We start from the raw sequence: 15,306 nt of genomic DNA on the forward strand, positions 1-15,306 counted from the left end.
AGATAGGATCGATGAAAAGGAGGGGAAAGTTCTAGGAACACAGACGGGGCAACTGATGTGGTAGTGGCAGTGTCATGCTAATGCCATGTTATCATTCATTTCATCCTGTAAGGGGAACAGATAAGGAAGACATAAGACTAGACTGAGGAAGGTAGAGGAGACAGCCAGTTGGCAAGAGGGTAGAAGAGAGTGTTAAGGGAGGAAACTGTTGAAGGCAATAAACAGTTGGATCACATTATGCAGCTGGTGTGCTGCCTTAAGTCTGTCAGGTTCCACACTGCAACCTTTTCCCAAAATATCATGTCTGGGAGGAAGAGGAAGGCTACTGCATTGATTGCAGCATAGTCAGAACTGAGTTTCTGTGTCGCTTTCAGTGTAGGACAGGGGGGTTTCTGAGGGTAGAAGGAAGAAGGAGGGTTGAGGTTGCCTGTCTGAAACTGCACTGAACCTGAGCAGGGGTGGGATAAAATGTGTTCATGTGTAGTACAGTTTTGGTTAGTCAAAATGCCCAAAACGCGTGAGAGGTTTTAGGTACTACTTGATGCTGAGGAAATATAGCCTGAAAGAATCTTTTGCTAAATGTTTTTTTGTTTGTTATTGTCTGTTTTTTTAAACTTACGTGTTGTGATAGATGAAGTCTGAGTCGGTTAATACTTAGATGATGGGCTGTGAGCTGGACCAGCTGAGGTTTACACACAAATGTTCCCTAATTCTTGCTTTAGAGACAGTAACCTATGATAGCAAGCTGAGAGGGACATGATGATGTCTTAACCTCCATCCCCCTCAATTATGTCCATTAGAGCTGTAGTCTTATCAGGAACACTTGGTTTAATTTTGCTGGAAGATTTCTTGTGATAACCTACAAATATATATGGAAAGCCTTTACCTTAGACGGAACAAGCGTGGTTTGTTAGGCCATCTTTTTAATATCCCAGGATCATAAAAATGTATGATAACCTTCTTGACTGAAAAGTCAGCACTTAACTGTTTTTTCTTTTAAACAAGTCATAATCTTGACCTGCCTTTGGCAGGTCAGAATCTTTTGAAATCCTGCTGTGGCTTCAGGTTCATTAGTAGTCACTGTGGAAAGGAGGTTGTTTTCTGAGTCGTCAGCAGTATGCTTGCAGGCTGGCTTTGGGGCTTCCCAACCAAAAAGCACCAACCAGTTGAGAAGGATGTCAGTCACCTGTGACCAGACTACAGACAGCAGGTTTTTTTTCACTTTTTCCAGGTGGCGTAGGGATGATGTGCTCACTGAGTGAACAAGGCAAGCAGTTGGCAGTCCAAGTGTCAAACATCCTGGGGATGGACGTGTGCGGCATTGACCTGCTGATGAAGGACGACGGTTCATTCTACGTCTGCGAGGCCAATGCAAATGTAGGTTTCATTGCCTTTGACAAGGCTTGTAATCTAGATGTAGCTGGTATCATAGCGGACTATGCCGCTTCTCTCCTTACCCCCGGTCGCTTGACGCGGCGCATGTCCTTGCTCTCTGTGGTGTCCACGGCAAGCGAGACTAGCGAGCCAGAGCTGGGCCCTCCAGCTAGTGCCGCTGTCGACAATATGAGTGCTAGCTCCAGCTCTGTCGACAGCGACCCTGAGACCACGGAGAGAGAGTTGCTCACCAAGCTCCCGGGGGCTCTATTCAACATGAACCAGCTATTAGCCAATGAGATCAAACTTCTTGTGGAGTGATGCCACGTGTAAATAGATGACCAACAGAACTCTCTCTTGTAAATTTTTTTTTTTTTAAACCAACTTGCAATGCTGTTTATCAGAGAAGCTCAGAGGAATGAGGAAAGGCAGGGGTGGGGACGGGCGGGGGGGGGGGGGGGGTGTCAATCAAGAGAGCGAAAAGCACGTGTGCTGTGATTGCTGCCCCTACTTTTTTCAGAACATAAAATTGTTTCATTCTTCAGCATCAGTTTTCTAAAAAAGATGCTCAGTTCACAACCTAAGTGGGAATTTTATTTGGATGCCGCTTTGTTCCCCAGATGTATTGCAGTTCATGTGTGTTCACAGGCAAGCACTGAAGCATGATTCACACTTGAAGATTTTCAGAAAGCTGTCTGTCAGCTCTCTAGAAACTTCTGTGAATTACTGCACCAGTTAAGTCTCTTCTACCTCTGTAAGGCTTGATCCTGTAAATTACTGAGTGCCTCAAATCCTCAATGTGAGTTGAAGGTGTTAAATACCAGGTATATCAAAGTTCCTGGACACCTACTGTTCCTACTCTTGTAGATGGAAGCTGTAAGTTCAGGATCCTTTTAAAGTCATCACTTTCTGACATTGCAGGATATGGCCTTTCAAATGATGAGGCTGAGAGAAGTGTCAGTTGACTTAACATGAGCTTTCTGTACAAATCTGTAATTTGTGCCATCTTGGTATTAATTGGCAGCTTTGTATCTATAATTCTTTATAAAGCTTTTGAAGGAGGATTTTAGTACTTGTGTTTTTCTCATTTCAAATCCTGATTTTGGAAGCTATGTAGGGGAATTGGTCATACTCTATTTGTGGCAGAAGTGGCACGTTTTAACTATTTTTTGCATGATTGAAGGAGATAAACAGCACTGTAGTGTTTGGTATACAAAATAATGTTTAATCCAATGTGAAAAAGAATTACACTAGTTTAAAGCAAACGTGCATCGACTTGTATTTGTTAGTGTTTTAGTCTTTTTGAGAGAGATCTGCAATGTTAATGTTCCTTTTTCTTTAATACATGCTAGTCCAACACTCCCTTCTCTATGCCTGCATCTTTAACAGTGGCCAAAGTGAAAACACTGCAGACTATTTGTTAAGAAAACACTGAGTTAAAAGCCTGTACATTGGTGGGGTGGGGTTTTTTGTTTTGTTTTTATTTTTTGCCTTTTTTTGGGGGGAAACGTGGTAAGGTGTGGAGGAGGGAAGAGTTGGTTAAAAGTGATTAGACATCTAGAGGTACTTTAGAATAAAGCTGCAGTTCATACAATACTTACCAGGCTTACTTTTTCCCCACTGATCGTAAAAGCTGATGTTGGCAGAAATCCAAAGAGTATATAACTGGGGAGAAATAATCAATTCTTAGCTTTGGGAAACATGCAGCAGATTTAAAAAAGAAAAATTAAAAAAAAAAAGGACAAAAAAAAAAGAAGAGAGCTCAGTCAGAATTAAGGAAAAACTAAAATATATGACCTAGGTCCACAAACAATTAACAAACTGATCCTGGACCCTTACGTGTGTGTGGTGTGAGTGCACACACTTGTGTGTGTTTGTGTGTGTGCATTTGCTTTGCTTTATTTCTTTTTGGGTTTTGGCTGTTTAGCTCCTAATTTTTTTCCAGGCTGCCTGATTTTCCTTAGTCCTTCTGGCTGTGCATTTTCTCATTAGCCTTGAGCTGTTTTGGAAAACAGATAACCAAAACTGCTACTGAGTCCATTTTTCAGTCCCTACCTTTCCCTTCCTTTTCCTCCTTCTTCTCCTCCCTTTTCATTCCTTTCTCATTCTCTGGGTTCATAAAGCCCTGGAACTATAGATATATATATATATAAAGATAAGCCTCTTTTTTTAAAAACAAAAAGTAAAACGTTTACAATTGAAAAATAATCTTGTGAAAATAGGGTTTGTTTGGAGGGGGGTTGTGTGTGTGCAATGCTGCTGTTTTCTGGATACTTTAATGGAGCATGTCCCATGTACCCTCTGAGGCTCTGCACTGCCCACCTCTGTGGCCCTTCCTCACCTCTCTGCTGCTCTGCTGTTTTATCTTCACTTGGACCTTAAACACAACTCACGGACACTATGCAGAGAGTCTTCAAGAGGCAATAAACAGAACAGTATTAACCTGCTTTACGGAGGTTTGATCATGCTTCTTTGTACAGTTTGGTTTTTTTATTTTAAAAGGAATGTAATAAAATGGCTTTTTTTTGTAGAATTAAATATTATTATTAAAATCAAGTGAAAGGTTGACTGTTGGTGTTAAGCAGCAGAGTGGACCAGCTGGTCCAGCAAGAAAAGGAACTTCAGCAGTAAAGGTATTTTCAAATCTTTCCTCCTGAGCCGTCAAGCGCACAGGTTATACCTGAAGAATATAAAGGTCTTTAACTTCCATGAAGAGAACCACAGAACATGAAAGAAACCTAATTTTCTAGTCACTGAGCAGTAAAGTCTCTCTTCCAGGGGCTCTTCTCCCCTTGCTTGTTTATCTAAGGGGAATTTGGGTGGTGGTGTGGGGTTTTTTTTGTGTTGGGTTTTTTGTTTTGTTGTTGTTGTGGGTTTTTTTTTTCCTTTTCCTTTTTACTGGTAGGTGCCTGCACTCCTTGAGAGGCTGATAGGGTCAGTCCTTCCCTTTTCAGATGTGGCACACATTGACCACGTGGAATAACAGCAGGGAGTAAACGTGTTAGTTGGTATAGCAGGACCTCTGTATTTCTATCACAGGAAGCATCTGTTAAAGGAAAGAGCTGGTAACTGAACATTCTGGACTGTTTTTTGAGTCTCCATAGTATTTTGTGGCTCACAAGATCTTTTCATTTCCATCACCCTTTCAGAATGTCCAGGTTACACCTCACAGTAGTAAAATTTGTGAAGTAAACGTTAAGATTTTTTTGAAAGACAAACAGTGGATTTGAGAGATTTACCGTTTGGCTCCCTTGGGATAAGATGCTCCTCTGTGGTTGGTGCTTCCATTGCTAGTTTGAGATACGTCTGTGCATAGTGGTCAGGGAGGGACACAGGATTTGAAACATTATGTACATTTGTTTGGACACTGGGTATTGATATAGCATGAAAACCTTGCTTGAGGGTTCACTGGTACAAAGGGGCACACTTGTCTCATGTATTTACTCCCTACTTACTCATTGCTCCTGAAACAGTGACATGTATAGAATGGGCTGGGGGTGCGAGGGGGTGTCTTGTTTTTACTTAAAGGGGAAAAAATGCCAGCAAATCTAGCCTGTGGTAACCAGGCAGGGTTTCCCGTGGAAGGTGAACTTCACAGACGTCAGCTTTATACACTGTATTTCCTTCAGTTCCATATGCTGAAAAACACATGCTAAACTTTCATACAGTTGCACTAACACTATCTCCGTATGTTGGTTTGGAAGCATGTGCTGAAAAAATGGTCAACGTAGTGCTGGATTACAATAGTGCTAATACAGCTGATGGTGATACAACTATTTTTTGTATATTTTAATGTTTGAAAGAGCCAGTTAGAAACTCTTGTTTGCAAGAATAAGTTCCTTAAACTACATCCGATGAAATTTTGTTCTTTGTAACGCTGGGCATTTTCTTCTGTTCAACTTACCATGTTATAATTGATGTCTTCCTATGTCAATGTATGGATTGTATCTTAAGCCTTGTATTTGATGCTTTAATGTTGTTTTATAAAATCTTTTCTTGGAATGTTCCAACACCTCATCCGTAACACAATGTTGATGCTTGATGCATATCTGGACTGTTAATGTTCTGAGCTGATGGTTGCTCTTGGAGTGTTTTCTGCCACTTCATGTGCTATCTTTCATGTGTGATACTTGCTCAGGAAATAACCTCTGGAACATCTGTGTATGTCAGACGCAAAGGAGATGCTTCTTCAGATGTTATACTGGACTTCAAAATCCAACAAACGAAACCAGTGACGTTTGCTAAATATTTTCTCCCCCTTATTGCAAAAATCTGTCAGTTAAATACATAAGGGACCTTAAGGGCTTAGAGAGACTTTGAAAACAAATCGCATGTACAGTATCTTTCTCATGGCTCACTCTTTTTGAGAAGGTTTATGGGCTTTATGGCTGGTGTGAGACACACGACCCACTCCTGTTCTCTCTATGGAATAGTAGGTGCTCGGACAGGTAACTTCCGTTGCTACTGTCTTTTTTCATTTTTAATTTTTTCACTGTTCTAGGAATTGTTTTAAACTGAACACTGCAGGATTTATAACCAGATGTTTGCTGCCTTTTCCTTTGTTTTATTTCTTTAAGTCTTTCTTAACCTTTGAGGGTGACTTTTGGAGCATTCTGATGGTGGATCTTGGCCTGCTGTTGGATGTCTCCAAGCCTCACATACTTCCAATTTGAGTTGAAAAGTTTTTGTTTTTTCATTTGTTTAAACCGATGACACAAATTAGATGCTCGAATTTCGGGTATTTGTTGCTCTATTTTGTGTGACTTATTCTCCCTTTTTTCACAGAAATGTGTTCTAACAGTTCACACTTTGTTACTGTTCTTTGCAAAACTTTTCAGGAGCCAAAAAAGTCAAACAATCCAGAGAAAACCTTCCCTTCTCCCCTTTCCGATGGCGAGAGTGAGAACTTATGAAAAGTCCTTGAGAATGTTCCTTCCTAAACTTTTCCCCCCAGTAATGCAAGCGGGTAAAATGGTAAATGCAGCAGTTTGGTGACATCCAAAACCGACCTGTTGTCAGGTAAATTGACTTTTTTCTGCTCTTACTGTAACCTTCGTAAGTTTGCTAACTTGTCTGCTTTCCTTTCTTCCCATCAGTTCATTTTGATGAAACTTCTTGAATGATTTCTTTAACAGTGATCCTTAGAGAAAATCGTACTTCCTTATTTCCCCTCCTTATACATGTTGACCTTTAAGAAAACTGTCATTGTCCTTTGCTTTACTCAGATGAGACAAAAGTGAGTCCCCTCATGTAAGTATATGAGGGATAGTTCTGTAATACGTTAATTCCACCTCCTCTATCACATCAAGGTAGTTTGTCTTCAAGTGTACTCTTTTAGCTTAGGCTTTTGAAAGATATAATGCTTTTCATTTGCCAGGTGAACATAAAATATAACTGCATCAATTAGGAGATGATAGGTATGAAAAACTAGTACTAAGAATGTTAAATTAAATCTATTAAAATTCAATAGAGTAGGATCCTGTAAAGAGGACAGATGGGAGAATATATGTGCTAAAGAAAAAGACTGTGGGGCTGATTATTTCTGTTTGTGGATGATGGGGTGACACATTTACGTTGCCCTTACAGCTATATCTAAGTATTTGTACAATTTATCCTTCTCTGGTAATTCCCTCCCTTAATCTCAAACCACTTAAAAGTGCTGGGTGCTTAATATTTTTTTACTTCATCTATGGAGGAGAATCTGTATTTTACTCAGAGGTAAATATCAGACAATTGGAATGCCATTCAAAGTGGAAGAATATGAGCCTGCAGACAGGCTTCCAAGTTTCCTGATGCAGTATTTTATTTCCCATGACATCTGTAAAGAATTAGCACTTGTTTCAGACTTCTTTCTGTGTACATTAATAACTCTTCTGTATCATCATAAAATAGTCTACTTTTCATATTCTCAATTTATATTTTCCTGAAACACAGCAAGTTTCTCAGCAATACCATAAATTGCAGCTTCAAATTAAGGTGGGAGGGAATAATTTTAGAGCCAAATTTTGCTCTCAATTACACTGAGATAAAGCTGGAATCGCTCCGTGAAAGTCAGTGGAGTGATATCCAATTTCACTGGTATAATTGAGTGTATAATTTGTGTCTTTAATTTTACTTGCAAGATAATTTTACAGACCTGTTATACTTATGTTTCCAATGCTTTTTCCTTTCAGACACACCCACTTCTTGCGTCTCAGCACTGGGCAGGCCTATTCCTTTATTTGTGTATATTTTTGTGCATCAGCTGCTATAGGACACGGGTGTAACACTTTCAGGCATGTGGTTGGGTGTCTTTTTGGGGGAGAGATTTGTGGGTTTGTAATAATGTCTAAAAAAATTTCTTTTCCTCAAATTTGTTGAACAAATTCATGTTGGCTCACAGTTTTGCATCTCTAACCTGATTTTGCATACATTATGTGAAGATTTTCTTGAAAGACAGACGGTACTAGTTCTTTGCAAGTGATCTTTGGTGGGGAGAGTTGATCAAAATTTACTGCATTCTCCAGAAGTTTAACATTGCTTGAAAGGTGGTTTTACAGATCATGCTCTTTACGGAATGGCTTTCAGATCCTTGTATTGATCTTGGTTGTGCCCAGTGCTTTGCCTAGTGTATGGGGAAATGTTGTAGAACTTGAATAAGCCATGACATCTTAGACAAAGGATGATGATTATGTCCATGCTGAACAAGAACTTCTTCTGTATGCCCTTCTGCTGCAACAGAGTAATAAAACTGGTAGGTGGCAGCAGCAGCAGAAGAAACTCATGTGACTGTGACCTGAGAAACCTCCAGTACTGGGAGAAATGGATTGCAAAATATTAACTGAAGTAAGGGGGACGGAGGAGAGAGGCAGAGTCCCTGAACTGTCCCTTTGAATGGTGAGTCTAATTTACAGAATTCTAACCATCAAAAGACTAGCTGTAGTACAGTAGACACATTGATCTGTGTGATTTGGTGTTTGGTTACCTGATGTCCTAATTCTGATTCAACATTCCAGTTTCTCCATGCCTCTATAAGGGACAGTATATGCCTTAAAAAAATTAAACGTCACCAAAATTGCCATATCTTAAAGAGTACTGGAAAATAAGGCTGGAAGGAATTTATCTAGTCCATCCATTTCTCTGCTCCACAGTGAGATCAGTCATAGTTATGCCATTGGTGACGTGTTTGTTTTAACCTGGTTTAAAAACCAAGGAATAGATGAGGAAGATTCTGCAGTCTTTACCTATGGAATTTTATTTTATGAAGGTAAAAAACGTTCTTACTGTCAGCCAGTGGTCAAATTAATGGGCTGAGAGCCCATCGGCCTTTTTTTGCTACTTCCTTTTTTGCCCATCTGCTATCTAATGCTACTTTTGGGGTGATTCTCTTATGTACTTCTCGTACATATAGGTCTCTTCTTGAAATGTTCTTGAGTATTTTACCACAGTGCTACTTGGTGGTAACAGAAATTACATGTGCATATACATATATTTAACATTTCACATCAAATATTGGTTCCCTTGAATCTGAAGCCTGGTAACCCTTTGAGTGTGAAGAACTTCTAGTATTGCTGACATGCATTGTTTTTGTGTAAGAAGCATAGTTTACAAATGCATATAATAAGCAACCAGCTTCATGCTGTAATGATGCTTTAAAAAACTCAGGATTTTCATGTAGTACATGAAAAGTTACTCGAGATTTAGGGACAACAGCAGGGATTCACCTATAACAAATAAATAGGTTTGGCATTAAGTCTAAATTGTATCCTTAAATCAGTCTAATTTTTCCGGTAGGTTGCAATGGTGCACACTTGTTCAAATGAATCTAGGTGAATTTTTCAAAATTCTGGTATGAAATTTCCTAGATATGAAAAGCCTCTTTGAGACTTTCTCCTCTGTTTCTGAATCCTGGCCTTTTTTAATTAGTTTAACCAGTCATATCAGTAAATCCAAACTGGTACGTATAGAAGATAAACTGCTTTTTGGGTTTGTACCAGTCATTAGCTCATTACAATATAATGAAAAGGATTTAAGGCCTTCTTATTAATTTGAGATGCTCAAATGTCTTTACATAACACTTAAGAAAAATTTGTTTCTATGTAACATTAAAAGATTTTTATGTAAGGGGGAGATAAGAAAAGGAATACAGGAAAAAAGTAAAAGTGCAAAATGTTCTCAGGCACCCAAATGCTATCAGTCCCAAACTTGGAAGTATTAAATAAAAGCTCTGAACCAGGAAAAGCCAAAAACCAGGTCCATTATTTTCTTCTGTGAATCTTACATAGGTATTAATGATTGTGTCACGGTATTTATAGAGTACTATTTAGATTACATGATAGATGCCTTAGAAACATCATGATAGTAAAGGACAGGGTTCTTCGTGGAGACTTCATGTATCTCAAGATAGAAAAAATATTCAAAGCAACAAGTTAAAATCCTTTTTGAAAGTGGGAAATGCAAGGTGTGTAATGTTTCTGACTTAATGGCTAACAGCTAGTAACTTCAACCATGTCTTCAGTTATTTAGACCAGAGGTCTCAAACTTTTTGATTACACAGACCTATCATTAAAAAACATTTTGAGCATGCACGCCAGTATGTTTATTTATAAGTTATATACATGCACTAATATGTACGTTATAAAACATACACAGAAACAGAAGTTAAAAAAGGATGAGGGAAAGATGAAATTAGTGCGGTTTTTAAACATTTACTTAATTGTATTTGTTAATGGTGCAAAAAAGATAGTCTTCCTGCAGCCGTATGGATTGTCTTGCGTACCCTCTGGGGAATGTGCACTCTGCTTTGGAGAACACTGATCTAGACATCATCAAAGAATTATAGTTGTACACATCATTAGTGTGTTCCATCATAGCAATACCACCATTTTAAGTAAGTCTCCTACCAGAGATTAAAATGCTGACCTCTAGTAGGATGACTTATCTTTCTGAAAAGAAAGTAAAAGAGAACAGCAAGATATGGAAACACTAGTAAATGGTCTGGCATAGGGGAGGTTTGAATCTGAATCAGTTGAAAATGGGGAGAAATGCGTCCAAGTGGATTGGGGGGAAAAAAAGTGGTCAGAATATGTACCAATGTGCAGAACACAGCAGTAGCTTTTATACTTTCATAAATGTTCTTAGCTCACTTACAGCTAAGTATTAGTTGATAAATTCCAAATTCTGTTTCCTGTCATTACCTGGGGTAGTCACACTAAAATTGGGAACAACGTTTATATATGGGAACTAAGCTGGATCTGAGTTTTTGATATTCAGGTAACTAGTCTCCAGTGCACATCAGGCACCATTTAGGACTCTGAATAACTGGTGTGCTTTTCTCAGTAGCTTCTCACTTTTCATACAGCTTTTGAAAGTATTATGTGGACCACAGGCTGGAAATCCCAGAACTGAGTTGCTGCAAAGTGAAAGGAGATCAAATGTGCAAAGTGGAAAATACTTTGGATGGAGATTTGGAAAGAGTTTTGTTAAATATAGCGATGATCAAAGTCTATGTCCGAGATGAAGCTCATGGAGAAAGTTTTTTTTAAATCCAGTCAGGCTGGAGATGTGAAATAGAGAAAGTGAATTCTGGTAGTAGAGGCAAAGGAGTCTGAAGCATGTGTCAGTTCATCAGCAGAGAGGGAGATGAGGCAGTAAAACAGCTTTTGCTGATCTTGAGCATTCCCAGCTTCTTCTTGTATGGAGGAGTCTCACCAGGCTTTCCGTACATAATATATGCTAGGCATGCTAGCCTTTGGGGACTGTATTTCAAGGAGGAGAGCTGAAAGCCTATATAGAGCTGTTGATAAGGAAACTAGCTGTAGTACTTGCCTGGTCATGTGGATTCAAAGTGTCACTGTACTGAGTTTAGATGACAGTAATACTTGGGAAGAGTGGTGGTCATCTGGCCCTGAACATGAGCCTGTTCACCCAGATACACCTGTAACCTTTTGTTTCTCAGCGTAGTGAGGGATAGAGGCATAGAAATGTATGTGAGCCTTTTTAATGAACAAGGGGACCATTCCAGGTAATATAGTCAACTGTTCAGGAAAAATTTTTTGGGTGTAAAACAAGCAGGACTTTAGAGTACACTCCCAGATCCTTCACATTTTCACATGTGGCTGTCAATATAAAAGGGTAATTTTTTTTCTACTAGGTATGAAATAACAAAGTGTCCTGTTCTCTGCAGCTTTGATGTGGTAGACTTTTCAGGAAGGCAGAATATTTTCCATTCTTATCCTAGACTTCCATGGGCAGGAAAGGGGTGGTATGTATGTGAAAGGAAGAATGGGTAGGTTCCTCACGCTGACTGAAGAGCAGATGATGGATTAGGCTGATAGAAAAGTCAACATTTACATGGTACTTAGACAAGACATCTTCAAGGTTTTTCTGCATCCCCCTTTTGTTTCGTTTAGAAAGAGTACAAGTGTTACTAGAATATACAGAGTCTGCACAATAATATGTCAGCGTATTATGCTCTGCCAAGTGTGTGTGGGGGAAGGGCTCATAAAAGATTATGTGCATTTCTGTGTGTCTGCTAAATCTACTTTCTTATTTGGAGGCAATTTGCTGTCTGTAACTGCATATAGTACTGTGTCTTAGTGTAATACATTTTTGTTTGCTTGGAAGGAAATGTGTTTGGGGAGTTAAATACGTCATTCTTTTGTCCACTTCTATAGGAAGCAGAATGGTTCAGGGAAGCAGTTGAAATGCATAGGAACTACACAACTAGTTATATCCAAAGTCTGGTGTCAGTTGAGTGCTCATTGACGTTGCTGGGGTGAAGGCTTTTTGGTCTATCTTTTAATAAGAGGAGACAAAGAAATATCTGAGAAAGGACTTTGAAAGTGTTATGTACATTGAATTACATCTTGTGTTGCCATTTCTTTTTGCTTTCAGAACTCTTTGATGTGCTTCTGTACACATATCTTATTAAAAAAGCATTGGCTGCTGAAATGTCTCTGGTGCGTAGGGCTGAGGTCAGTTGAACAGGGGGAATAGTCACGGAATGTGCTCTGTCCTGTAGCTGTGCTAATCTGGGCCTTGACAAGATGAGGACAGAGAGTTAAAGTCTAACATAGATTTTGCTGGGCTGTATAGTTTCATTGTGATATATACAGTAGTAGCAGAAGTCTGTTAATAATATCCTGTGTAGCTGTCACTAGAAGTGCAGTTGCTTTTGATCAACAGTGAACTTTTAAATTTCCATTAACCATGTAATGCTTCGCATTTTCCTGAGTATAGGTACTGTATTATGTTTATCTGTGGTTTAATGTAATATGACCTGTACAGTTTTCTAAATCAGTACTGAATTTTTGTCGTAGACAAATTGCAATATAATTGAGGTATTGTAATAGAGGAATGGAAAAGAAATGGGGTTTTATTAAAGGTCATTGGAATTTTTTCAATAAAGTATTGTCATCAGAAAAAACTAATTTACCACATTCATGCATTTTCAGAGATATGTGTTAATTTCCAGAATTTATTGGGACGATCCTTCTTGGACGAAATAGCATTTGTTGTTAGAGAGGGAGGCAAAATCCATATTATACTAGCCAGTAACGCAGTTGTTGCTACCTCTTTGGCCAGTCATGCATTTTTTCTATGCAGATTTCCTGTTTATGGTGGAAGCAGTGATACTACTGCGCTTCCTTGATGCTTAGTTTATCTGTGTCGTAAAATACTTACATTTTGAGGAGAAAGGAGCTGGAAAGGTGACAACTGTACACAGTGTTACGTGGACTAAACAGGAAGGTGCCATGAAGCAGAGAGAGAAGACTAAGCAATAGCCGTATACACAGGTATCCTTTCAACTCTGTCTTGTCAATGTAGCGGAAGGCCAGGAGTCCAAGATGACTGTTTCAGTTATACCATGATGAGGAATGGGAATGTTACATTGACTTTTTATGCAACCGTAAAAATTTCATATTTGGTTTTCACAAGAAGTGTAGTTTTCCCAAGGGTGCCTGTGCAGTTTCTCTTCCTCGCTACTACTGTGCAGAGCACTGTGTGCTAGTATTTATTCTCTGGATTTTGTCTGTTGAGTGGTATTGTGTATTAAGCCTGAAACTTGTATAATCTTTTGTGAGTTTCAGGAGGAAATTTGCTATGCTTGTGTATCTATTTTCCCATCCATTTAACAAACACAAGGCCAACAGAACACAAATGTTATGGTTCCTCTCCTTACCCATCTTTACAGCAGTGTATGGGAGGAGTCGAACAAATGTGATGTAAGAATGCTTGTCAGTGCCCAAATGGAAATGTTTGTTTACCGGATGGCAAATACTGAACCTTTGTCAGCAAGAGAACTAGGCAGAAAGAGGCTGCAGTTTGACTTTGCTAAACTTTTACACCATTTTTCCTCCACATGAAATATTTCCACAGGAATGTAATGCTTGTGAAAGATGCTGGATCAACGGTTGCAGAGATTGAACTCCTCTACCCACAGGAAAGGTAACAGGAACTACGTTTTACCTTTAGAACACAGCCTTCACTGCATCTCACTCCTTGACCTGGAAGGGCCTTTTCCAAGGTCAGAAGAGGGGTTTGGTACCCATGGCTCAGTCCTTGGTGCATCTGTAATGCAGCTATCAAGGAAGCCAGATAGATGCCGGTTACAGAGATCTTTTTTTATGATGTCTCTTGAATTTCTGATATTAATATTTTTTGAGAAAAGACTAACTTCTTCAATGGTTTGTTTCTCTAGGTTTTTCTACGCCAGCAGGAGGTCTTCTCTTCCCTCTTACGGGGACACTTATCTCTTGATAATGCCCCCTTCACAATGAAGGGAAGAAAGAATGGACCAACAGCAATGTGGAGTGGGGTGATGTCCACACTTGGGGTTAACAGTCGTAATGAACACTGTCCTACTAACGTGGAGAAATGAATAAAAGACTTGAATTCTAAATCATGAGAGTGTGAGGTTCTTTTTGGTATCTGCACCACCTTGCCTTTCTTGAAGTGCTGGTTAACTTCAGAAATCTGTTGATCTTGCAGCTTTGATACAGCTAAGCCAGAAAAGTAAAACCTGTTGGATATTCTTCATCATATTAGCTTTTTTCCCCTCCAGTAATTTCATTCCTAAGAGTTCTAAAATGCATTATATTGACATGAATAATCTTCTCGAATGCCTTGGAAACCTCAGTATGAGGCCTTTGGTTTTATCAGTTGTTACGAATTCACCTAAGTCACTGGGAATACAAGTCTCTTGAGTTTTAAAAGCAAAATCATACTATACTGATCATGCTATACTGATAGCTTTGGTGACCGCTAGGGAGAAACAGAACTGCAACTCTGTTAATCTATCAGAGATTCTTTAAACTATTAGATAATGTGCCTTTGGATTCTGAGGCCACAGTGTTATAGAGATGGTCATGTAAATTCTTGCTATATATTATTTCTGAAGAGAGAGAATCTTTAAAACCATAGGTTATAGATCTTGCACATATCTCTTGGTTTGTTGTTGGTGAAACACTAAAGAGTTAGACATATACTGATGCTATTTCTGTAATATGCCTATTTGAAATTTGTATTATAAAAGTGAAGCAAAAAAGGGAAGCAAGATACTGAGTTGCTACATTATCCGCAAGCACCTCTTATTCTTGACAAGGTAGCATGTTCAGTTTCTTTGTAATCTTTTCCTTCTGTCCTTGAAATCCTGGCTAAATCTTTCAGAGATCTGTGATAATGCACTATAAAACTTGACCAAATTCAATTTGAAAAAACAAAGAATTGGTGGAATTGAAGTGGAAAATTGAGTCAATTGTAAAACCTTTAGCTAACTGGTAATTGCAAGAGGGAGCATAGGGAAATAAAAGGGTAGTATCCCCTTGGATTTTAAATCTCGAACATATTTTTAAGCTAGATTGTATCACAGCAGGCTGAAAGCTAGCACAGTTTGAGTAAAATTAGTGTAATATACTTTATGCAGAAAGTGCCCTTAGATTAAAAGATGAA

General features: G+C 38.9%; 1 protein-coding gene and 1 long non-coding RNA gene across 6 annotated transcripts in view; both read left to right on the forward strand.

Annotated features, from left to right (window-relative positions):
• Positions 1-5,391, forward strand: part of RIMKLB (ribosomal modification protein rimK like family member B) — a 49,476-nt gene extending 44,085 nt beyond the window's left edge. For all 5 annotated transcript variants that reach the window (XM_074871977.1, XM_074871980.1, XM_074871979.1 and 2 more), the window contains one exon: positions 1,232-5,391. In XM_074871977.1, coding sequence (XP_074728078.1) covers positions 1,232-1,695 — 464 coding nt within the window. In that variant the 3' untranslated portion in view covers positions 1,696-5,391. The remainder of the gene's footprint in view (positions 1-1,231) is intronic.
• A 2,004-nt stretch (positions 5,392-7,395) lies between these two features.
• On the forward strand, positions 7,396-14,257 carry LOC141944800 (uncharacterized). The gene is made up of 4 exons (XR_012629327.1): positions 7,396-8,250; positions 12,961-13,151; positions 13,735-13,803; positions 14,057-14,257. It is a non-coding gene; the product is annotated as an uncharacterized LOC141944800 (long non-coding RNA).
• Positions 14,258-15,306: the final 1,049 nt, after the last annotated feature.

This window comes from Strix uralensis, chromosome 5 (genome assembly GCF_047716275.1).
Source record: "Strix uralensis isolate ZFMK-TIS-50842 chromosome 5, bStrUra1, whole genome shotgun sequence".
Taxonomy (NCBI): Eukaryota; Metazoa; Chordata; class Aves; order Strigiformes; family Strigidae; genus Strix; species Strix uralensis.